This window comes from Podarcis erhardii (genome assembly GCF_964252035.2).
Source record: "Podarcis erhardii genome assembly, chromosome: 12".
NCBI lineage: Eukaryota > Metazoa > Chordata > Lepidosauria > Squamata > Lacertidae > Podarcis > Podarcis erhardii.
In genome coordinates, this window is record NC_138513.1 from 3,594,361 (window position 1) to 3,619,638 (window position 25,278).

A 25,278-nucleotide genomic window follows, 5' to 3' on the forward strand; every position below is an offset into this window, starting at 1 on the left:
CCTCCTCCCGGAACTCTTCCACATCCATCACGATTTAAAACATTTAATTGTTTATTATTCAACACAGTAAACCAAAACAACCGAAATAGTAAAAATTTGGGGATTGTTATTATTATTTTTAAAAGGACACGATTTATGAGGACCGTCCCTGCACTGTAAAAACGCAACACCTGCAAGATGTACGGAGATGGTGTCCAGCTCACCTGAAATAGAAATACGTAGCAGGTGCAGAGAGTACGAAAACCCCTTTGAGTCCAATCTTTTGCTGAAAGGGAAAACTACACATGCCTGCTTCGCCCCCAGCACAAAAACACAGTGTAGACCCTGGAGGACCCCAAACAAGGAAGCACAAAGCTATTTCCCCTCTTCCTTGTATCTGCAGGTCATCTGGGACAACCCAGTCAGACGTGTGGGGTACCAATCGTAAAAGTATTATCATTATCCATCGGTGTTCATGCGCCGCAATGATGTCCACTGCAGTTTGCTCAAGTTCCCATGTGTTTAAAGAAATCCCTTTACAGTAAAACCAACGTCCCAATCCCTGACTTGCCCCTTCTTCTTCCCGTCCCCTCCCACCCCACCCCCCAATTTTAGTAAAAACCCAAACCCACAAACGTAACCCTAAGTCAGTCCACCTGCCGGGCCAGCAGGTCCGTTCCCCCATCACACCACGGAGCTGATCTCGGCGGGGGCGCTCAAGTTCTCTGCCACGTCCACCCTCTCGATGGCCGCCAGGGCCGTGCAGAGGGACTCCAGCGTGGCCCCTTCCTTGGCCGACCAATCGGAGAGCAGGGTGTGGGCGGGGGCCTCCCCCCGGCCGAAGGCATCGATGGTCTCTTCCTCGTAGCCCAGGTAGTTGGCCAGGCAGCGCCAGTCTTTGCCGTGGGCGGGGGCTTCCAGCAGCTGCTCCACCTCTTCCTGCTTGTGGGGCGGCAGGTTCGTGTACAGGCGGGGTTCAATCCTGTGCCCTGTTTTGCGTGGAGAAAGAGAGGGGAAGGTCAGAGAGGATATCACGAATATACGCCCCCTTGCCCGCTTTGATCTGCGGAATGGGCACCATTGCAAGCGCCACGTAATACCTGTTCCAAGATTGTGGCAGCAACTAAACTTTGAAACTCCCTGACTATTGACATTCACTGTACCCTTTTTGGCACCTGCTAAAAACATGTTGGGATGCGGGTGGCGCTGTGGGTTAAACCACAGAGCCTAGGACTTGCCGGTCAGAAGGTCGGCGGTTCGAATCCCCGCAACGGGGTGAGCTCCCGCTGCTCGGTCCCTGCTCCTGCCATCCTGGCAGTTCGAAAGCACGTCAAAGTGCAAGTAGATAAATAGGTACCAGTCTGGCGGGAAGGTAAACGGCGTTTCCGTGCACTACTCTGGTTTGCCAGAAGCAGCTTAGTGATGCTGGCCCCATGACCCGGAAGCTGTATGCCGGCTTCCTCGGCCAATAAAGCGAGATGAGCGCTGCAACCCCAGAGTCGGTCACGACTGGACCTAATGGTCAGGGGTCGCTTTACCTTTACCTTTAAAAACATGTTTATTTAAGCAAGCCAACTCAGGTGCTCAGAAGCACTGATTTGCATTTTGATCCGCTTTCGGTTTCTTGCTGATTTTATGTTTTGAATGCTTTAAATAGCCGCTTTTAACTGTTTTCACCCCCCAAAAAAATATTGTTTCATTCCGAGGTCTGTTACAATCAAGAAGTATAAAAATTTCATGAAAGAAACAAAACCTATTGGACTTATTTGTGTCTTTAAAAAAACAAACAAGATGCAAATTCAAAGTGACTTGTAATTCAAACATTAAAACAAAAATAAAAATGAAAAAAAATAAAAAAAATAAATAAAAATATTAATCTAAAAACAACCAGTCTCAGCTAAACTGTGCATCTCTTTGATGACAAATGTTGCTGTATAAAGAGGTTCATTTTGTATGTAGGTTTTATTTTACAGTGGTGCCTCGCAAGACGAAATTAATCCGTTCCGCGAGTCTCTTCGTCTAGCGGTTTTTTCATTTTGTGAAGCAAGCCCATTGACGGCTTAGCGGATTAGCACTATTAGCGGCTTTTAGCGGCTTAGCGGATAAGCAGATAAGCGGCTTAGTGGCTTAGAAAAAGGGGGGGTAGGAAAAAAAACCCGCAGGAACTCGCAAGACATTTTCGTCTTGCGAAGCAAGCCGATAGGAAATTCGTTTTGCGAAGCACCTCCAAAACGGAAAACCCTTTCATCTAGCGGGTTTTCCGTCTTGCGAGGCAAGCCCATAGGAAATTCGTTATGCGAAGCACCTCCAAAACGGAAAACCCTTTTGTCTAGCGGGTTTTCCGTCTTGCGAGGCGTTCATCTTGCACCACTGTATTTGTTTTTCCTCTTATATTTTGGAAACGTACATCCAGTTTTTTCTCCTTTAATTTTTTTGGGGGGCCCCCAAGAGACTGGGGCCCTAAGCTATAGCTTGTTTAGCTTATACGTAAATCCAGCACTGGCCTGGGGGGTGAAATTTGGCACGCCACCCGCAACTCTGAAGCCTACCCTGAGCCATCAATGTATGTGTAGGGTGTGTGTGACAAAAAAAAATTCTGCACCGGGTACCACCTCACCTCGCTACGCCACTGCCTGCACCAGTTTGGGCCAGGGTGTGCCAGCCACGAATCACGCCGCCCCGTTTGTGCTTGGGAAAACCCTGGGGGCACAAGCCTTGCCTTACCAGAGTGGTGCATGCTCTGGTTATCTCCCGCTTGGACTACTGCAATGCGCTCTACGTGGAGCTACCTTTAAAGGTGACCCGGAAACTACAACTAATCCAGAATGCGGCAGCTAGACTGGTGACTGGGAGCGGCCGCCAAGACCACATAACACCAGTCCTGAAAGACCTATATTGGCTCCCAGTACGTTTCTGAGCACAATTAAAAATGTTGGTGTTGACCTTGAAAGCCCTAAACAGCCTTGGCCCAGTATACCTGAAGGAGCGTCTCCACCCCCATCGTTCTGCCCGGACACTGAGCTCCAGTGCCGAGGGCCTTCTGGCGGTTCCCTGACTACGAGAAGCCAAGTTACAGGGAACCAGGTAGAGGGCCTTCTCAGTGGTGGCACCCGCCCTGTGGAATGCCCTCCCATCAGATGTCAAAGAGATTAACCAGTACCTGACATTCAGATGACATCTAAAGGCAGCCCTGTTCAGGGAAGTTTTTAATGTGTGACATCTGAGTGTATTTTTTGTCCTTGTGGAAGCCGCCCAGAGTGGCTGGGGAAACCCAGCCAGATGGGCGGGGTACAAATAATAAATTATTATTATTATTATTATTATTATTATTATTATTATTATTATTATTGTTACCCTTCTTAGGAAGTTGCTGATCCTGCAGGCTGTGGGTGTCGAGGAAGACCCCGCTGTCACTGTGAAGTTTCTCGCCCTCCGGGGACGTCACCAGTTCGCCCGCCCGGGCCTTTGCCAGCTGCTTCTTCTGCTTGCATGTGGTCCAGCTGCAATGATGCCAAAAAGGATGGAGGGGGACACACGGACGTCAGCGAGGGGCGCAGAGCAGGAAGAGGTGAACCCCAGAATCTCCCCCCAAACCCGTTCCCCCCATGAATGCTACCAATCGCTTCTGCCTTGCCCTGAAGACCCCAACCAGGAAAGCACTGTGGCTCAGTGGGGGAGAATCTGACTTGGGTGGATAAAAATAAAGACCGGAGTAAATTTACGGACTATTTGAAAAGCAATTGTGACGAACAAATGATGCGCGTTAGGTTTGCAAGAGGTGTATTGCAAAAAAAGATAAGGAGGAGAATGATTGGTTAAGGATAACGAAAGGTAATACGAAATTAAGAAATGCACAAGAAGCGGTAAAGAACGGAAAACCGTCAGAGGTGTTGACGGAAGTCCAAAAATATTGTATAAGATGAGAAATTATTCTATATGAATGTTGGAATTAATATGTTAAAAAAACTAATAAAAATATTTTTAAAAAAATATCAATGATTTTATTTATGAATAAATAAATAAATAAATAAATAAATAAATTTCATTGATTGATTGATAGGTTTTATTTTCTTTCAGTCGGATTTTTAAAATCAAATGCTTTTGGAGGAAAAATCTTTCTAAAGATAGTTTTCTCTTTAAGTTACATTCTAGTCCAAAGGCTATTCATCAGGAAATGAGGATTTCATGTGTGATAAAACTCAGCCTGTTGTATTTAAAAAAACCATTTAACCACATCAGTTAACAAACATGGATACGTATGCTATATTGTTATTGTTTTAGTTAAATAAATTGTTTAAATTGTTATTGAGGAAATGATTGTTTTTCTCCTTCCAATGAAGTACAGCAGAAAAGTTGCCCAAATATAAACAGTCAACTTATTAGACCTCACAAGTCTTATTATGGGGGGGGGGGCAAGAATCCCCTTATTATGTGCATAGAAATTAACATAGAGGACACTCCCTGCCTTCTATGAACCGTTGCAACTGCGCCCCAAATTACCGTATTTTTTGCTCTATAAGACTCACTTTTTCCCTCCTAAAAAGTAAGGGGAAATGTGTGTGCGTCTTATGGAGCGAATGCAGGCTGCGCAGCTATCCCAGAAGCCAGAACAGCAAGAGGGATTGCTGCTTTCACTGCGCAGCGATCCCTCTTGCTGTTCTGGTTTCTGAGATTCAGAATATATTTTTTCTTGTTTTCCTCCTCCAAAAACTAGGTGCGTCTTGTGGTCTGGTGCGTCTTATAGAGCGAAAAATACGGTACCTTGAGCTGAACTTCCCCTTTATCTCCCTTTCCATCCTTCTGCACACCCACCAGCCGGTTTCCTCTCCCTCTCTCCTCCTTTCCTGCCAGTTCCCCCATCCCCTCCTCCTCCTTCCTGAGCCAGCTGTTTCCCACTCTGCCACCGCAAAATTCCTCCTGGCAGCCCCTTCTCTTTCCGCTAGCATTTTCTGGGCCATCTGTCTTCAGATGCCAGCAGGGGAGAGAATTGATGCAGGCTTATTATCCCAGACTTGGAGGGCCTGTGGAGAGGAGAGCAAGGGCTTCTCGCGACCCCTTCCCCAGCCACTGACACCGGCTCCGCTGGCAGATGAGCTTGTAGCCCCCACCCCGCCAGTTTAGACCATCCTCTGTTGTTGTCTTCTTCTTCTTCTTTGGCAATCCCCACCTTCTATACAAATAGTCATCTGGGATAAGAACCCCTTGCGTTATTCTCTCAATGCCAGAATCTGGGTTAGGGAAGCCTTTTCCCAGTACAGCGGTACCTCGGGTTACATACGCTTCAGGTTACAGACTACGCTAACCCAGAAATAGTACCTCAGGTTAAGAACTTTGCTTCAGGATAAGAACAGAAATCGTGCTCCGGCGGCGCGGCAGCAGCAGGAGGCCCCATTAGCTAAAGTGGTGCTTCAGGTTAAGAACAGTTTCAGGTTAAGAACGGACCTCTGGAACGAATTAAGTACTTAACCCGAGGTACCACTGTAGTGATGTATGGAAGTGAGAGCTGGACCATCAAGAAGGCTGATCGCCGAAGAATGGATGCTTTTGAATTCTGGTGCTGGAGGAGACTCTTGAGAGTCCCATGGACTGCAAGAAGATCCAACCTATCCCTTCTGAAGGAAATCAGCCCTGAGTGCTCACTGGAAGGACAGATCCTGAAGCTGAGGCTCCAAGACTTGGGCCACCTCATGAGAAGAGAAGACTCCCTGGAAAAGACCCTGATGTTGGGAAAGATGGAGGGCACAAGGAGAAGGGGACGACAGAGGACGAGATGGTGGGACAGTGTTCTGGAAGCTACCAGCATGAGTTTGACCAAGCTGTGGGAGGCAGTGGAAGACAGGAGTGCCTGGCGTGCTCTGGTCCAGGGGGTCACAAAGAGTTGGACACCACTAAACAACAACAACATCTGATCACTTGCCTGCATGGTGCTATTCCGTATGGATTTAATTAAAAAGCAAACTCTCTCTCTCTCCACACACACATAGACATAGACCAGTGTTTCCCAACCTTGGGCCTCCAGATGTTTTTGGCCTACAACTCCCATCATCCCTAGCTAGCAAGACCAGTGGTCAGGAATGATGGGAATTGTAGTTCAAAAACATCTGGAGGCCCAAGGTTGGGAAACACTGACATAGACATAGATATAGATAGAGGGAAGCCCACTAAGATTGGGGAACATTCATGTTCTTGCTCTCAGTTTTACTTTTTCATTTAATCCTTTGTTTCTTCCTCTTTGTTCTTTCCTGGCATCTCTGTACAGTGGTACCTCGGGTAAAGCACTTAATTTGTTCCGGAGGTCCGTTCTTAACCTGAAACCAAGCTAATGGGGCCTCCTGCCACCGCTGGAGCACGATTTCTGTTCTTATCCTGAAGCAAAGTTCTTAACCTGAAGCACTATTTCTGGGTTAGCGGAGTCTGTAACCTGAAGCGTATGTAACCTGAGTTACCACTGTAATACTTTTGGGAATCTTACTTAAAACGGGGAGGGGGGGAGGGATGAGCAGGGAGGAATGGAACGGAATGGAAGCTTTTAAAAAATTCTTTTCTAAACTAGTCCCAAAAGAATGGGGCACCCGTAAGCAGGATTCGAGCGTAAGAGCCCTCTCTCTACTGTGGTTTCCGACCATGCTTCTGAATGCGGAGGCTGAGCTTAGCCATCGATAGCCCTCCATCAATTTGTCCAATCCTCTTTTAAAGTCAGATAGGTTGGTGGCCTGTGGCAGGGAGTTCCACAGGCTAACTCTACGCTGCGTGACGAAGGGTTTTCTTTTCTCTGCCCTAAACCTTCCAACGTTCAGCTTCGTCCCACGAGTTCTACTGCCATAAGAAAGCTTTTCTCTTATCACCTATCGCCAGGCCACGCATAATCTCACGCCTCTCCCCTTCCTTCCCTTTTCTCTGCAGTCCTTTTCCTCGCAACAGGATTCAATCCATCCCCTTCATCTTCTCCCAACCTCTTCCAACTCCGCTTTGAAACGAAGCGACCAGAACTTGGGACATGCAGTGTCCCAAACGCACCCCAGATTTTTTAAACTGATAACAGACCACCGAGCAAATTTGCAAGAGGAACCCCCTGCCATGTGGAGAGCTGGCGGACATTGCTGCAAAACTGCAAACATTTGCACTGCAACATTGTGTGTGTGTGCTTTTTTTGGGGGGGGGTCCAACAGGGTGATGCCAGGAAGCGGGGTGCAGAGAGGGCCGGAGGAAACGGCTCGGAAACTGACCGCTGCGTGGGAAAAGATTGGCTCCTCTCCTCCCCAAAGAGAGGGGGGCCGACGGCTTCGCCTCGCACTAAATTTATGAGGGAAAATCAGAAGTGGGAGGCGGATTTGGGGAGCCAGGGGAGAGCAGTTGTGGGGCCGTCGGCCACAGCCAAATCTATAGAGCCCCCAGCAGCAGGAGGGGCCTGGGCTCGGGGGTCCGTCGGTGTGAGAGGAATGTATAAAGAGCGGGAGCCCCGCGAGGGGGTGAGGCGGCTCGGAGGGAAATAAATCCGCCCCAAAAGCCGGCACAAAGGAGGAGTTTTGCCGGTTCCCAATAGAACAGCAAGTGGCTGGGCTTCTTTTCAGCCAAACCCCATTAATCTCAGCCTCCCCGGCTGGCGAGAAAAGAGTCTGGCCTAATCTGGACCTGAGCATCCCAGCGCCGGGCTTAATCCTATTCAGCAGACAGGCCCCAGCGGCGAGACCCGGCCCAGCGGGGAGGACAGCCTTTCCCCACATTTTCGGATAATGCCGCAGCTCCCGTTGGTGTGTGTGTGTGTCTTTTGGCAACCCTATTGTGGCCAGGACTCAACAGAGCACCTGCGCAAAGCTGAAAATGGGAGAAAATGTTTAGGGAAGCTTTTAATGTTTGTTGCATTACTGTATTTTGTTGGAAGCCGCCCAGAGTGGCTGGGGAAGCCCAGCCAGATGGGCGGGGTATAAATAATAAATTATTATTATTATTATTATTATTATTATTATTATTATTATTATTATTATCATCATCATCATCATCATCATCATCATCATCCAGCCCATCTGGCTGCAGATAATGACAGCAGCCACAAAATTAGAAGCCGCCTGCTTCTTGGGAGAAAATCAATGACAAACCTAGACAGCATCTTAAAAAGCAGAGACATCACCTTGCCGACAAAGGTCTGTATAGTTAAAGGTATGGTTTTCCCAGCAGTGATGTATGGAAGTGAGAGCTGGACCATAAAGAAGGCTGATTGCCGAAGAATGGATGCTTTTGAATTCTGGTACAGGTGGAGACTCTTGAGAGTCCCGTGGACTGCAAGAAGATCAAACTTCTCCATTCTCAAGGAAATCAGACCTGAGTGCTCCCTGGAAGGACAGATCCTGAAGCTGAGGCTCCAAGACTTTGGCCCCATCATGAGAAGAGAAGACTCTCTGGAAAAGACCCTGATGTTGGGAAAGATGGAGGGCACAAGGAGAAGGGGACGGCAGAGGACGAGATGGTTGGACAGTGTTCTCGAAGCTACCAGCATGAGTTTGACCAAACTGCGGGAGGCAGTGGAAGACAGGACTGCCTGGCGTGCTCTGGTCCAGGGGGTCACAAAGAGTCGGACACGAGTAAACAACTAAACAACAACAACAACATCTGGCTGGGTTTCCCCAGCCACTCTGAGCGGCTTCCAACAGAACACTAAAATACAATAACCTATTAAACATTGAAAGCTTCCCTAAACAGGGCTGCCTTCAGATGTCTTCTAAAAGTCTGGTAGTTGTTTTTCTCTTTGACATCTGGTGGGAGGACGTTCCACAGGGCAGGTGCCACCACCAAGAAGGCCCTCTGCCTGGTTCCCTGTAACCTCACTTCTCACAGGGAGGGAACTGTCAGAAGGCCCTCGGAGCTGGACCTCAGTGTCCAGGCAGAACGATGGGGGTGGAGACGCTCCTTCAAGTATACTGGACTGAGGCCAGTATAATAATAATAATAATAATAATAATAATAATAATAATAATAATCTTGTTCTTATTATTCTTATTCTTATCATCATCATCATCATCATCATCATCATCTGGGGCTTATTGGGGCCAGATCTTACTGGGTAGAATACTGGAATCGTATAGTGGGAAGGGAACCCCAGGGGTCATCTAGTCCAACCCGCTGCAATGCAGGAATCTCAGTGAAAGCATCCACAACAGTTGCCATCAAACCTCTGCTTAAAAACCTCCAAGGAAGGAGAGTCCATCACCACCCAAGGGAGACCGTTCCACTGCTGAACAGCTCTCCCTGTCAGAAGGTTATTCCTGATGTTGAGTCGGAAGCCACGGGTTCGAGTCCTGCCCTCCCCTAACAACACTTTGGTGGTCCCGAGCCTCAAGGTGGTTAGATTGGTCTCAACTAGGGCCAGGGCCTTTTCAGTACTGGCCCCAACTTGGTGGAACGCTCTGCCACAAGAGACCAGGGCCGTGCGGGACTTGACATTCTTTCCGCAGGGCCTGCAAGACAGAGCTGTTCCGCCTGGCCTTTGGTTTGGACTCAGTCTGACCCTTATATTTCCCTCCCCTTATGGTCTTGATTTATCAGCTATTTTAAAATGAGGCTGCTTTTTAAATTGTATTTTAAATTGGGGGTTTTTCTCCCTCTCTTTCTCCCCTATTATGTTTTTACTGTGATTTTATTTTATTGGTGTTAGATGCACTGAGCCCGGCTCTGGCCGGGGAGGGCGGGGTATAAATAAAAATTATTATTATTATTATTATTAAGGGATGCGGGTGGTGATGTGGGTTAAACCACTGAGCCTAGGGCTTGCCGATCAGAAGGTCGGCAGTTCGAATCCCCGCGACGGGGTGAGCTCCCGTTGCTCGGTCCTTGCTCCTGCCCACCTAGCAGTTCGAAAGCATGTCAAAGTGCAAGTAGATAAATAGGTACCACTCCGGCGGGAAGGTAAACGGCGTTTCCGTGCGCTGCTCTGGTTCGCCAGAAGCAGCTTAGTCATGCTGGCCACGTGACCAGGAAGCTGTACGCCGGCTCCATCGACCAGTAAAGCGAGATGAGCGCCACAACCTCAGAGTCGTTCGTGACTGGACCTAATGGTCAGGGGTCCATTTACCATTTATATATTATTATTAAGAGCAGGAGAAAACCAGTTTCTTTCCTCTTCTTCCACGTGACAGCTGTTCAGGTATTTGCAGGCAGAAGGTCCTTGGCTCATCCCCCAATGGTAGGGCTGGGAACATCCTTTTCCTGAAACCCTGCAGAGATGCTGCCAGTCCGTGTTGGCGTTACTGGAAGGAACTGGTCCGGCTCAGCCTAAGTGGTACTTTCCGATAGCCGATCCGATCCAGAGAACAGTTTTTCTCCCTCTCTCATAGCGCTAGAACTGGTGGACGTCCAAGGAAGATGGAGGATTCGGGAGAGAGGAAAGGAAGTCCTTGACACAGTTAATCTGCGGAACTACCTCCCACAGGAAACAGTGGTGAGGCACCAACTTCGATGGCTTTAAAAGAGGATTAGGCAAATCGTTTGTTTTTAAGTGTCACAGAATCATAAAGTTGGAAGGGACCAGGATGATCATCTAGTCCAATCCCCTCGCACTGAAGGAATCTTTCGCCCAATGCAGCACTCGAACCCACAACCCAGAGACTAAGAATCTCATGCTCTACCAACTGGCCAGGCCTTTCGGCTTTTAACCAATGGCCTTTTTTGCATGGGCGCGATGTTTTAACATAGCTTTAAAATATATAAATGGATGAATTGATTTTAGAATGAATTGATTTTAGAATGAATTTCAATTAATTGATGGTGATTCTATGTAAGCTGTGTTATTTTTACTGTGGTTAGCCACTCTGAGCCCTGCTTCGGCCGGGGAGGGCGGGATATAAATACAATATTATTATTATTATTATTATTTTAGGATTTTTTAAATGCTGGTTTTAATGTGTGCCCAGAGTGGCTGGGGAAACTCAGCCAGATGGGTGGGGTATAAATAATAAATTGTTGTTGTTGTTGATGCTGTTGTTGGTTGTCTTTTTCGTGTTTGCTGTGTGCAAGGCCTGCCTGGGAGTTGAGTGTCCGGTTCTGAAGGGAAGCCTTGATAATAATAATAATAATAATAATAATAATAATAAACAACTGTGCAAACACTCCTGCTTGCTCTGCACTCCAAGTGTGCTCCAACCACTAGCCTGCACAGCCGCAAAGGCACATTGCTTGCCAAAATCCCCTATACACGCCCGTCCCACCCCGAGCGTCCCAGACCTACGATTTGAAAGCCACGTAGGCAAGGAGTCCCACCACCACGGCCGCCAGGATGGAGCAGTAGACAGGGATGATGTTCTTGCTGTTGTCCTCGGCCAACGGTGGCACAAACTCTGAAGAGGACGCATTGGGAGTGAGGCTGCTTTCTGAATCCAGGAGCGGCGTCTTTTTGGGGAACTCCTTGCGGGCCTCGCCTTCGCTGCGTTTCAGGATCTGAAGCTCTTTATCTGGAAAAAGAAGCGCAAAAGTTATTAAGTGTGGAGGTCTTGGTTGGGTTGATCAAGATCACCTCGCTTGACGACACTGCCAATCTGGTGCCATGTGCGCCAACCATGTTGACAAAGGTTGCGTTTGGAAAAAAAGGGGGGTCTGCAGGAATCTTTGGGGACAACAAACAACACAAGCAACATAAAGACCAGTATACTAGATAGGACTGCAATTCTTATTGCATGATATACATGATTTAGTACAACAAAAAGCACAATGCGTACACTTGTAAATTCTCTAATACAGTGGTGCCTCGCAAGACGAAATTAATTCGTTCCGTGAGTTTTTTCGTCTTGCGATTTTTTCGTCTTGCGAAGCACGGACTTTGGAAAAGCTTCAAAAATCACCAAAGTCTTCAAAACCTCAAAAAAGGCTGCCACACCGCGTGCTATGAGTTGCTCCTCGAAGTGAATGCACGGTTTTAAGAAAAAGGAAACAAACTTGCAAGACAAAGGAAACAAACTTGCAAGACGTTTCCGTCTTGCGAAGCAAGCCCATAGGGAAAGCCGTCTTGCGAAGCAACTCAAAAAACGAAAAACTCTTTCGTTTTGCGAGTTTTTCGTCTTTCGAGGCATCCGTCTTGCGAGGTACCACTGTATATTTGAAATGAATGAACACACGTCTGTCAATCTTTGAAAGTCCGTAGAAGTATACAGTGGTACCTCGGGTTATATACGCTTCAGGTTACAGACTCTGCTAACCCAGAAATATTACCTCGGGTTAAGAACTTTGCTTCAGGATGAGAACAGAAATCGTGCAGAAGCGGCGCAGCAGCAGCGGGAGGCCCCATTAGCTAAAGTGGCGCTTCAGTTTTTGGTTTTTGTCTTATTATGTCTGTCAATTTGGCTAATTCTAAGTATTCTGAGAGCCAAAAACCAAAAAGTGAAGTAAAAAAAGAATGGGAGTTGCTAAATGAATACCTCAAAAGTCAAGGTTCGAGGGCAGAAATCTGGCTGAGTCTGGAATAACCTTGTGAAGTGAAAGGATATGAAAGAAGGATTTATATAGGATAGAGATGATAAAGAAAACAGGAAAACACAATGAGAGATAAAGGAGGTGCTGTGGGATTGGTGGAAGTCAATGTCTTGTTGTTGTTTTAGTGTTTTAGTGTTTATAATATTAACTTGTAAGATATGGATTTGTTTTTTGTTTTTGTTGTTGCTTTCTTTAGTTTTCGAATGTTGATTTTTGTGTGTTGTGTATTGTTATTTTTTGATATCTTTCGTATTGTTGTTGTTTGGAAAATACTAATAAAATTTATTAATTTTTTTTAAAAAGTGGTGCTTCAGGTTAAGAACAGTTTCAGGTTAAGAACGGACCTCTGGAACAAATTAAGTACTTAACCTGAGGTACCACTGTAATAAGTCTATGGTTGAAATAAAATAATAGAATGCTATCCTGTGGGCTAAGCAATAAAACTTTTTTAAGGCGTTCATGGTGCCGAAGTAGTAGGTGAATAACAATCCTGGATAATTTGACTGTTTCGCTGGAATCTTCTTCAGCGCAACTACAAAAGAATTCAAATATGAAACAATTATCTGTGTACAGTGGTACCTCAGGCAAATTTTGGCTGAATCGGCAAAATGTCCAGGAAAAGCCAGACATATGGCAAGTAGGGCAACACACACACACACACAGTTTTCTTTTTAAAAAAATGGTTCGGGGTACTCTCATTTTGATTCAAGAAAATCACCATATTATAGTTCAAATCGGGAAAACTAAATACAGTAAATGGACAAAAGCACAAAGATTCACAAAACATTTAGGGGTACGTGTGCCTTTGAATCCCCACAGAAAAAAGCACTGTGTACAGTGGTACCTCGCAAGACGAATGCCTCGTAAGACGAAAAACTCGCAAGACGAAAGGGTTTTTCGTTTTTTGAGTTGCTTCGCAAGACGGATTTCCCTATGGGCTTGCTTCGCAAGACGAAAACAAGTTTGTTTTCTTTGTCTTGCAAGTTTGTTTCCTTTTTCTTAAAACCGTGCATTCACTTCGAGGAGCAACTCATAGCACGCAGTGTGGTAGCCTTTTTTGAGGTTTTTGAAGACTTTGGTGATTTTTGAAGCTTTTCCAAAGTCCGTGCTTCGCAAGACGAAAAAACTCACGGAACGAATTAATTTCGTCTTGCGAGGCACCACTGTATATGTATATATATAATCTTAGAAAGTTCAAAAAAAAGCCCCAAAACGGTGTTTTTTGGGATTTTTTAAGATGTTCCCAAAGAAAGCTCAAAAAACTTTGGCGAGGAAGACAAAAAACACTCAACTGTGTCTAGATTTTCACTTTTGGGAATATGGCAACCCTACCTTACATTGTTTTTTAAAAATAATTTTAATATGATTATTTTGTATTTCTCACTTTTTGTATTCTACATTGCTTTTAATTCTACATTTAATAGTGTATTTAATGGTATAATACTGTGTGCGCTGTTTTCTTCCTACCTTCTCTACCAGTTATGGATCAAGAGAAATATATATACCTTCCCCCCTTAAAGTGGATTTGTTGCAACAGAGTGCTTCAACCCACTTTTAATTGTTCTAATCTAAAATTCCAGCATGTATTTGAATGCCTTCCTGCCAAATAGCGACAGTCTGGAATGCGACCCCATTGTCCAGTTCAGCTCAGTATTGCTGGAACTGGCTGGCAGTGCCAGGAGATCAATTTGGGATTTAGTTTGCAAAACAGATGTTTGGCCACACCTTTCCATCATGAGAAGCACGAACTCCAGGTGTGAATAATAATAATAATAATAATAATAATAATAATAATAATAATAAATTATTTATACCTGGCCCACTCTGGGCGGCTTCCAACAGAACACTAAGATACAATAACCTATTAAACATGATGTATGGAACATGATGTATGATGTATGGAAGTGAGAGCTGGACCATAAAGAAGGCTGATCGCCGAAGAATTGATGCTTTTGAATTCTGGTGCTAGAGGAGACTCTTGAGAGTCCCATGGACTGCAAGAAGATCAAACCTCTCCATTCTGAAGGAAATCAGCCCTGACTGCTCAATGGAAGGACAGATCCTGAAGCTGAGGCTCCAGTACTTTGGCCACCTCATGAGAAGAGAAGACTCCCTGGAAAAGACCCTGATGTTGGGAAAGATTGAGGGCACAAGGAGAAGGGGACGAGAGACGACAAGATGGTTGGACAGTGTTCTCGAAGCTACCAGCATGAGTTTGAGCAAACTGCGGGAGGCAGTGGAAGACAGGAGTGCCTGCCATGCTCTGGTCCATGGGGTCACGAAGAGTCGGACACGACTAAACGACTAAACAACAACAACAAAAATTAAACATTAAAAGCTTCCCTAAACAGGGCTGCCTTCAGATGTCTTCTAAAAGTCTGGTAGTTGTTGTTCTCTTTGACATCTGGTGGGAGGGTGTTCCACAGGGCGGGTTCCACCACCGAGAAGGCCCTCTGTCTGGTTACCTGTAACCTCAGCTTCTTGCAATAAGGGAACCACCAAAAGGCCCTTGGAGCTGGACCTCAGCGTCCATGCTGAACGATGGGGGTGGAGACGCTCCTTCAGTTATACTGGACCGAGGCCGTTGAGGGCTTTAAAGGTCAACACCAACACTTTGAATTGTGCTCAGAAATGTACTGGGAGCCAGTGTAGGTCTTTCAAGACCGGTGTTATGTGGTCTTGGCGGCCGCACCCAGTCACCAGTCCAGCTGCCGCATTCTGGATTAGTTGTAGTTTCCGGGTCACCTTCAAAGGCAGCCCCACGTAGAGCGCATGGCAGTAGTCCAAGCAGGAGATAACCAGAGCATGCACCACTCTGGTGAGACAGTGTGCAGGCAGGCAGGGCCTCATCCTGCGTACCAGATGGAGCTGGTAGACAGCTGCCCTGGACACAGAACTGACCTGCGCCTCCATGGACAGCTGTGAGTCCAGAATGACTCCCAGGCTGCGCACCTGGTCCTTCAGGGGCACAGTTGCCCCATTCAGGACCAGGGAGTCCTCCACACCTGCCCACCTCCTGTCCCCCAAAATCTGTTACATCCTAAGAGGTCCTGATTTCGGCGTGACATAGGAAGTGCAAAAGAGGCTCGACTCAAAAGTAACAGGAACACTATGTGCAAAACTCGCTGATAATTCCTTTCTGCCACTTTCCAGCGGAAAGTCTGACTCGAGTTGTGGAGATGAAAGGAGGTGATATGCGCCGAGATGGGAAAACAAGGGGGGGTGGAGGCGTGTAGAATAAATTCCTCTGCATCTTTAAGCATGACGAAGCGTTCAGAATGAGCTCTGCGGACCTCGGAGGCTTTGCTAATTGGGAAAATATTACATTGGCCTCCTGAGTCGACTTGCGATTCCGAAAGCAGAGATGGGAAACCTGCGGCCTCCTGGACATTGTTGGGACTCCGACTCCCATCGTCCAGCGCTGCTCTGAGACATTTAGCAGCCCGAGAAATAGCAGATCAGGGCATGCAAACAGTCACAGTGCTAACTGGGGAAATATTACATTGGTCTCCTGAGCCGACTTGCGATTCCGAAAGCAGAGATGGGAGACCTCCTGGACATGGTTGGGACTCCGACTCCCATCGTCCAGCGCTGCTCTGAGACATATTGCAGCCCGAGGCAGAGCAGATCAGGGGACACAAACAGTCGCAGTGCTAATTGGGAAAATATTACATTGGTATCCTGAGTCAACTTGGATTCCGAAAGCAGAGATGGGAGACCTCCTGGACATGGTTGGGACTCCGACTCCCATCGTCCAGCGCTGCTCTGAGACATATTGCAGCCCGAGGCAGAGCAGATCAGGGGACACAAACAGTCGCAGTGCTAATTGGGAAAATATTACATTGGTATCCTGAGTCAACTTGGATTCCGAAAGCAGAGATGGGAGACCTGCGGCCTCCCGTCATGGTTGGGACTCCGACTCCCATCATCCAGCGCTGCTCCGAGACATTTAGCAGCCTGAGAAAGAGGAGATCAGGGCACGCAAACAGTCGCAGTGCTAATTGGGGAAATATTACATTGGTCTCCAGAGCCGACTTGCGATTCCGAAAGCAGAGATGGGAGACCTCCTGGCCATGGTTGGGACTCCGACTCCCATCGTCCAGCGCTGCTCTGAGACATATTGCAGCCCGAGGCAGAGCGGATCAGGGCACACAAACAGTCACAGTGCATAGCGCACCCGAACATGCACAGAATCGGCTTCAAAGGAACATTTTGTTTGAGAACATTAGGTAGGAAAAAGATTATTTGCTCTACTGTGCTGCCTCTCTTCACATGACCAAATATATGGGGGTCAGAGAGTTGAATATTTGCTCCACGACACAGTATGGGGAAAACAAAACAAATTCCTTCCAGTAGCACCTTAAAGACCAACTAAGTCAGTTCTAGGTATGAGCTTTCGTGTGCATGCACACTTCTTCAGATACACTGAAACAGAAGTCACCAGACCCTTCTATATAGTGAGAAGGTGGGGAGGGGTATTACTCAGAAGGGTGGTGGGAATGGGTGATTGGCAGATAGCTGTGATGAGCCTGTGGACGACTCTTAACGACTGCAATAGGTCTTACAGGAAAAAGCAAGGGGTGAGAAGGTGAAAAATGGCTTTCTCATGTATAATGAGATAAGAATCCAAGGTCTTTGTTCAGACCAGGTTTCTCCATGGTTTTAAGTTTGGTGATAAGTTGTAATTCAGCAGCTTCTCTTTCCAGTCTATTTCTGAAATTCCTTTGTAGTAAAACAGCTACTTTGAGATCTCGTATAGAATGTCCTGGGAGATTGAAGTGTTCTCCTACTGGTTTCTCTGTCTTGTGATTCCTGATGTCCGATTTATGTCCGTTTATTCTTTGGCGTAAGGTCTGGCCTGTTTGTCCAATATAGAGAGCTGAAGGACACTGTTGGCAGTATGGGGAGTTAGGGAAGAGTTAGTACCTATGGTGGGGGACACATCATGCTCTTAATGTCCACTCAGCTCTCACCTGTGGCTCCTAGCAGTCCCCACATCTGTTGCACACTGATGGTGCAATAGGAATTATGGACTGATGATTCCATAATATCCTCTCTGATGCCCCCTTGCCACAAGCAACTGAAGACATCCCATGTATTTAAAGTACATTAAAGCCCATGCATGCCCCCAAAGAATCCTGGGAATCATAGCACTGGGAATTGTAGCTCAGCAAAGGGCAAACGACAGTTGCTATGATTATCCGAGGAAGGAATGTGCTTTAAATGCACAGTGTATAGGCAGCACCTGGGGTGTTAGGCGGGCAGTAAGTCTGGATGGGATGCGGGTGGCGCTGTGGGTTAAACCACAGAGCCTAGGACTTGCCGATCAGAAGGTCGGCGGTTTGAATCCCTGCGAACGGGGTGAGCTCCCGTTGCTCGGTCCCTGCTCCTGCCAACCTAGCAGTTCGAAAGCATGAAGTGCAAGTAGATAAATAGGTACCACTCTGGCGGGAAGGTAAATGGCGTTTCCGTGCGCTGCTCTGGTTTGCCAGAAGTGGCTTAGTCATGCTGGCCACATGACCCGGAAGCTGTACGCCGGCTCCCTCGGCCAATAAAGCGAGATGAGCGCCGCAACCCCAGAGTCGGCCACAACTGGACCCAATGGTCAGGGGTCCCTTTACCTTTAAGTCTGGAAGGGGGACACATCATGCTCCTTCTGGGGCATTTTGTTATCCTTTGGTCTCCACCCTACACTCAGCTCTCACCTGTGGCTCCTAGAAGCTGCAACACGCAGCCACAATCCTGGGAAATGGCTTCGACTGGCTGGCTAAACTAGGTGATTATGGCTGATGGGTGTCAAACCCTCAAAGAGTTAGGAACTTCGCCTGCATGTGAAGACAGACTCTGGTGGACAGAGCGGATGAGACCAAGAGTTGGTCCAGCGGTCAAGAAGGCCAGTTTCTGTTTCCAAAATGGAAACAGCAACAAACAAACCTACGATCACATAAAGCATCCTCAATAAACACACAAGACGTAACCGGCTGTGTTCTTAGATAAATAAGATATACTATTCATAGTATCAAATTGTAAATTTCAACAGAAGTAACTCATAAAGTTCAACCAATGAACAAAGCAGAAAACCCAGTGGATCAGATCATTCTTTAGTCAGTTCATGCATAAGGTCATACAGTGGTACCTCAGGTTACATACGCTTCAGGTTACAGACTCCGCTAACCCAGAAATAGTGCTTCAGGTTAAGAACTTTGCTTCAGGATGAGAACAAAAATCGTGCTCCGGCGGCGCGGCAGCAGCAGCAGGCCTCATTAGCTAAAGTGGTGCTTCAGGTTAAGAACAGTTTCAGGTTAAGAACGGACCTGCGGAACAAATTAAGTACTTAACCCGAGGTACCACTGTAATGGTGTCTATTCCACCTGTCTGTTCATAAAGTCCAAACAATCCACATGAAAGGTTGTTACAGTTCCACAAAATCCTTTCACAGAGTCTAGACAAGGATTTCAGCCTTGTTTCGCCGTCCTGGGCTTCGTCAGTAGTTAAAGCACATGTGTGAAATTACAAGATAGTGAATCTTATGGCATAGTAGTAGCTGTGGTATACAATGAATAGTATACCTTATTTATCTAAGAACACAGCCAGTTACATCTCGTGTGTTTACTGAAGATGGTTTATGTGACCATAGGTTTGTTTGTTGTTCTTTTATCCAAAATGGAAACAGCAAGAAGTCCCAACAAAAGAAGAGTGGCAGATGAAGATGATGGACTTTGCAGAACTGGCAAAGCTGACAGGAAAAATCCAAAACTAGCACAATCAAAGTATTCCAAAAGGACTGGAGTAAATTTATACGATATTTGAAAGATCATTGTTAGCAATTAACATCACTAGCAGGGTTGTCTGAAGACTTGCAATGAGAAATTTTCTATCTTTGTTTAAATTTTGAGTCATTCTGTAATGAGCATAATTAGAACTGGGAAACGTATAAATGGCAAAAAGGTTAATTTTGAAAGGCATGAGGCGAGAGGGAGGGAAGTCAACAGGCTCTAAGAGCCAAAGCAGTACAGTGGTACCTTGGGTTACAGAGGCTTCAGGTTACAGACTCCGCTAACCCAGAAACAGTACCTCGGGTTAAGAACTTTGCTTCAGGATGAGAACAAAAATCACGTGGTGGCAGCAGCGGGAGGCCCCATTAGCTAAAGTGGTACCTCAGGTTAAGAATGGACCTCCAGAACGAATTAAGTTCTTAACCTGAGGTACCACTGTATAGTGAATAATGATGATGTGAATGTAAAATATTAATTGGGGGAAAATAAAAATTATAGATAGATAGATAGATAGATAGATACAGTGGTACCTCTGGATATGAACGGGATCCGTTCCAGAGCACCGTTCACATCCTGAAGCAAACGCATTCCGCGTCTGCACATGCGCAGGTTGCGATTCGCCGCTTCTTCGCGTGACGTCATTTTGACAGTCTGCGCATGTGCGAGTGGCGAAACCCGGAAGTAACGCATTCTGTTACTTCCGCAACCCGAAAACGCTCAGCCTGAAGCAACTTCAACCCGAGGTATGACTGTAGATAGATAGAAGGCACGTGCTGTAGACTGAGGGAAGTGATGGACAGATAGAGGTCATCATCTTGGGAAGGGAGCCTGTCTAAGAGAAGGAAATATCTGATCCTAAACCTCCGCTAACTTGCAGGATATCATTGGGAGAAGGAGAGGCTAAGAAGTGAAGCCTACACAAATCCAGACTGGGGTCCCTAAGGCAGTTGATGGCGCCTTGTACGCCTCCTTCTGGCAACCAAGCGGGTGCCCAACGTCTTACTCTGTTTTTCTCAGTGAAGCTGAGAGGAGGGTCTTGTCGTCTGGGCAGCCCAGGACCTCCAGACTCACTGCCCAGACTTACACCCCTTGGAGGTCGCTTGGCTGCCGCTATCGCAGCGGTTTGACTTGACCCCTGGACATAGCTGTCAAGTGTCCCTTATTTGGCAGGATAGTCCCTTATCCCAGCGCCATGTCCCACTGCTGTCCCGGATTGATGAGGCTTCGTTTGGCTGCTGGCTGGGCTTTCTGCCTTTGGCTCAGAGGAGCTCAGAAGTTGAACATACCTGTGCCCACAAAATCCCTTATTTTGGCTGCTGATCCCTTATTTTCGAGGCTGCTGGTCCCTTATTTTCCAATCTGTAAGTTGACAGCTATGCCCCTGTCTCTGTGTTTTGTCCAAGAGGGATTTCTTGTGCGATCCTGATCTAAAACTGTAGGGAAAGTCGAAAAATAGCTTTGTGGGGAGCCTAGCAGTAGGGCCAGCTCTGCCATTATCTCAAAATCAGCACGATGATGGGAGTTGTAGTCCAGAGATGCCCAGGACAGGGGGCACAGGTTCCTCAGCTCGGCTTTGAGTGTGGCCGTTATTCCGTATATCCATAGCTGTCAACTTACAGATTTGAAAATAAGGGACCAGCAGCCTCAAAAATAAGGGATCAGCAGCCAAAATAAGGGATTTTCCAAGGGGCACAGGTATGTTCAACTTCTGAGCCCCTCCGAGCCAAAGGCAGAAAGCCCAGCCAGCAGCCAAACGAAGCCTCAAGCGGTGGTTCCCACAGCGCAGCAACCCGGCAAAGGGGATGCAGCAAGGAAAACCACCGTCCCCTCTCCGCTGGGAAGCGCTGAGCAAAGGCGAGTCCCCAGGCAACGCGGCCGATTTGATCAGCACAAGGCATGCAAGCTCCACCCCCCAGTCGTTCTCAGACTCCTTATTGGGTGAGCAACGCAGCCAAGCAACACAGTTGGAGCCTCCCTCCTCCCTGGCCGGCAGGGAGGGAGGGAGAGGAGCTGCTTCCTTTGAAACCCGGGAAATTTAAGGGACATCATCAATAAGGGACAGCAGCGGGACACGGCGCTGGGATAAGGGACTTTCCCGCCAAATAAGGGACGGTTGACAGCTATGCGTATATCCCAAAATCTACAGTATGAAAGGCAACAGTCCAGCGTTCATGAAAACCATGTCCAGACCTCTACCCAAAGCCATCTGGCCTCGCTCCTTCTGTCTCTGTGCCCTAGCACAATTTGCTCTCAACGTTCACAGCCAAAGGAGACGATCTTGACGGTTGTCTCTGCCAAAGCGAAGTGAAGAAAGGGAATCTGTTCTCTCTTGCAGAGAAAGGAGAAAATGAAAGCATTTTGGGGGATCGGAGGGGAGGGGATTGCTATAAAGCTCGGGCTATTCTCTCAAAATAAAAAAAGCTCTCTTGTATAGTAGCTTTCAGACATTTTCTTCTCATTCTGAGCAAGAGTTTAATGCCAGCTTCCCAAAATGTAGCAGGCGAGTTTATTTTTTTTCTTTGCAAGAATAAGCAAGATTTGTCGTCTAAAGCAAGCGGTGGCGAGGTTACACCAATGTGGTTAGGGCGCTGGGAGACCTGGGTTCAAATCTCCGCTCAAGCTCACCATGTGACCTTGAGCCGATCAATCTTTTCTACCTCGCAGGGTTGTTGTAATAATAAAATGCAGAAGGGGACAAAGTATACCGCCTTGAGCTACTTAAGAGGAAATGTGGGGTATGAATGTCATAGTAATTTAGAAAGCAGGACAGAGGATTTTCCATCTGAGGGAAGAACCTCGTAACCTGGGAAGGCTCTCCTTCATCGGAGCTTTCCAAACAAAGGTTAGACAGCCATTTGTCAGGGATCCTTAAGCTACGATTCCTGCATTGCCGGTGGGTTAGACTAGATGATCCTTGAGGGTCCCTTCCAAATCCTCTAGGATTCTAAGGTTGATACATACGCCAGAATTCAGGGTCTGGGGATCTGGAAGGACTTCCGCATCGCCGCAACTTTGCAGAAGCAACTTTGGGTCTACTCACCAGGAAAGTGCAAAGACGATTTTGACCGAAGATCCCACGCCCTGAGAAAGGTTTGGGAGGCAGAGGGCATTGCCAGCCTTGCCTGCAGAGGCCAGGGATTGAATTTGGGGTATTCTGCAGGCAAGGACGCGGGTGGCGCTGTGGGTTAAACCACAGAGCCTAGGGCTTGCCAATCAGAAGGTTGGCAGTTCGAATCCCCGCAACAGGGTAAGCTCCCGTTGCTCGGTCCCTGCTCCTGCCTACCTAGCAGTTCGAAAGCACCTCAAAGTGCAAGTAGATAAATAGGTACCACTCCAGCTCACCCCCATCCCATCTTTTGCACAGTGGTCGTGCAAAAGCCTCTTCTTGGAAGCACTAAAACTGGGGAGCCAGGCAGCTTCTCTCACACACAAAAACTTAGAATGGCATATGTGCATTTTGCCTCACATCTCAGGTTCTACAGATGCTTATAACTTTTAAGAAACAAAAGCTGAGGATCTGGGTATTACAAATATTCCAGCTAGTAGAGCAATCTCCCCACTGCCCCAAATGCACATACATTAAAGATTATTTTATAGAGAAGATTGCACTTTTATCAGTCAAACTTGCTCCCCCAAAATGAGGTTCTTAATCTGAGTATTGTCATTTCTGGATACCTGTTTATTAAAGGTCTTTCCTACTTCCTCTCCAAAGAAGCCTAGGGCTGTAGGCAGCAAAACCATACAGGTTTGGGGTTTTTTTTTTAAGGCAAATTGAAACTTTGAAAACATTGTAAAATGTTTGGAATGCCTAAATATTTTTTAAATGATCCTGTACACTCGGTTAATGATGTCGAAGGTTTGCCAGGAACATTATCGTTCAGCTGGAACAAGAACACAAAAAGCGCCTTCTTCTTCTTTTATATAAAAATTTATTTAATTTTCAAATTTACAATCATCAAGAAACCCAAAACAAAACGAAATCCGTGATTTCCCATGGACTTCCCTCCTCCCCTTCTGGATCAGGCTGGTGTCCCATCCTGTTCTCACAGGGGCCAAGCAGGATTCTGAAAATCAGGATTCGAACACAGGACCCCTTTCCCGTTCTGCGGTTTCCAGCAACTCCCACCCAGAAGCATTGCTGCTTTCAACCGTGGAGGTAGAAAATTGCCATTCTGGCTAGTAGCTTTCAATAGTCCTCTCTTCCATGAATTTCTTATTCAAATCCTTGGAGCTACAACTGCCATCAGCCGGCCATCGTCCCAAACACCTGGAGGGCGTTAAGTTGGGGAAAGCTCCCCATGGAAGACTTGTACTGTTTTGGGGGGACAGGGGGCGGGCGGGTGTGGGGGTTTCCCTGGTCCTGAATGGGGTAACTGTGCCCCTGAAGGACCAGGTGCGCAGCCTGGGAGTCATTCTGGATTCACAGCTGTCCATGGAGGCACAGGTCAGTTCTGTGTCCAGGGCAGCTGTCTGCCAGCTCCATCTGGTATGCAGGATGAGACCCTATCTGCCTGCAGACTGTCTCGCCAGAGTGGTGCATGCTCTGGTTATCTCTCGCTTGGACTACTGCAACGCACTCTACGTGGGGCTACCTTTGAAGGTGACTGGAAACTGCAATTAATCCAAAATGCGGCAGCTAGACTGGGGACTGGGAGCGGCCGCCGAGACCACATAACACCGGTCCTGAGAGATCTGCATTGGCTCCCAGTATGTTTCCGAGCATAATTCAAAGTGTTGGTGCTGAACTTTCAAGCCCTAAACGGCCTCAGCCCAGTATAGCTGAAGGAGCATCTCCACCCCCATCGTTCAGCCTGGACACTGAGGCCCAGCTCCGAGGGCCTTCTGGTTGTTCCCTCCCTGCGAGAAGCGAGTTTACAGGGAGCCAGGCAGAAGGTCTTCTTGGTGGTGGCACCCGCCCTGTGGAACGCCCTCCCACCAGATGTCAAGGAAATACAGTGGTACCTCAGGTTAAGTACTAAATTCGTTCCGTAGATCCGTTCTTAACCTGAAACTATTCTTAACCTGAAGCACCACTTTAGCTAATGGGGCCTCCTGCTGCTACCACGCTGCCGGAGCACGATTTCTGTTCTCATCCTGAAGCAAAGTTCTTAACCTGAGATACTATTGCTGGGTTAGCGGAGTCTGTAACCTGAAGCGTCTGTAACCCGAGGTACCACTGTAAACAACTGTCTGACTTTTAGAAGAAGTCTGAAGGCAGATTCCCTGTTTAGGGAAGTTTTGAACGTTTGATGTTTTATCATGTTTTTAATATTCTGTTGGGAGCCGGCCAGAGTGTCTGGGGAAACCTAGCCAGATGTGTGGTGTAGAAATAATAGATGATGATGATGATGAAGATGATGATGATGATGGTGACTTTGCTGATTTGAGTATCCATCTTGCTTCTGTAGAAAAACTTTCCCCTGAGGGAGGAGCGCTTGTGTCCACCGCCGCCGTGAACTTCGCTGCTCTCGCTCTCCTGCAAGGCCTTTCAAGCTTTGTTTCAGAGCTACAGTTGCGGTTTTTTGTCTGCAAGAACAGAGGCTCCCTGGGTTGCGGCTAATCCACCTTTTGTCCGCAGCTCTTGCCCCTAATCCTACTCTGGCTGTCTCTCTCTCACATCTTCCTTGCTCAATTCACCCTCCCTGAGCACCCTGCTGTCCTGAGAAGGCTGCGATCCTTCGCGGTGTGCGGATGGGAGAGTTTTGGTGGGGTGGGGGCCTCCGTGGCAAGACCGCAGAGGTTTCCACGGCGGACCCCCCCCCCTCTGCGTGTTCGTTCAGTCTTTCGCTCCTTAACGTTTGCCGCCTTTTGGAACGGCGTCTCTCTCCTAGCCGTGGGGCTGGGGGCGGTTTTGTGTGTGGTTTGGTGGGGAGGAGGGGGGGAAAACGGGGCTGTGAACGAGTCCCGGAATGAGACAGGACCCTTGTGGGATTTGCCGGGAGGACAGAAAAGAACAGCAGGGGGAACGAGTCTCCTATCGACAATATTGTAGGAATTATCCCTGTCGTTCCCCCGCACCGAAATATATTCAGTTTTCCAACAGCATGTATACCCATCTCTGCAAACC

The 25,278-nt window shown here is 47.3% G+C and overlaps 1 protein-coding gene across 1 annotated transcript in view; it reads right to left on the reverse strand.

The window, feature by feature from the left end:
* Positions 1-589: 589 nt before the first annotated feature.
* The window catches only part of LOC309325996 (tumor necrosis factor receptor superfamily member 16-like), a 58,157-nt gene continuing 33,468 nt past the window's right edge, over positions 590-25,278 (reverse strand). The window contains exons 4-6 of the mRNA XM_081834464.1: positions 11,198-11,420; positions 3,334-3,479; positions 590-968 (exon numbers count right to left, since the gene is read on the reverse strand). Coding sequence (XP_081690590.1) covers positions 664-968; positions 3,334-3,479; positions 11,198-11,420 — 674 coding nt within the window. The 3' untranslated portion in view covers positions 590-663. The remainder of the gene's footprint in view (positions 969-3,333; positions 3,480-11,197; positions 11,421-25,278) is intronic.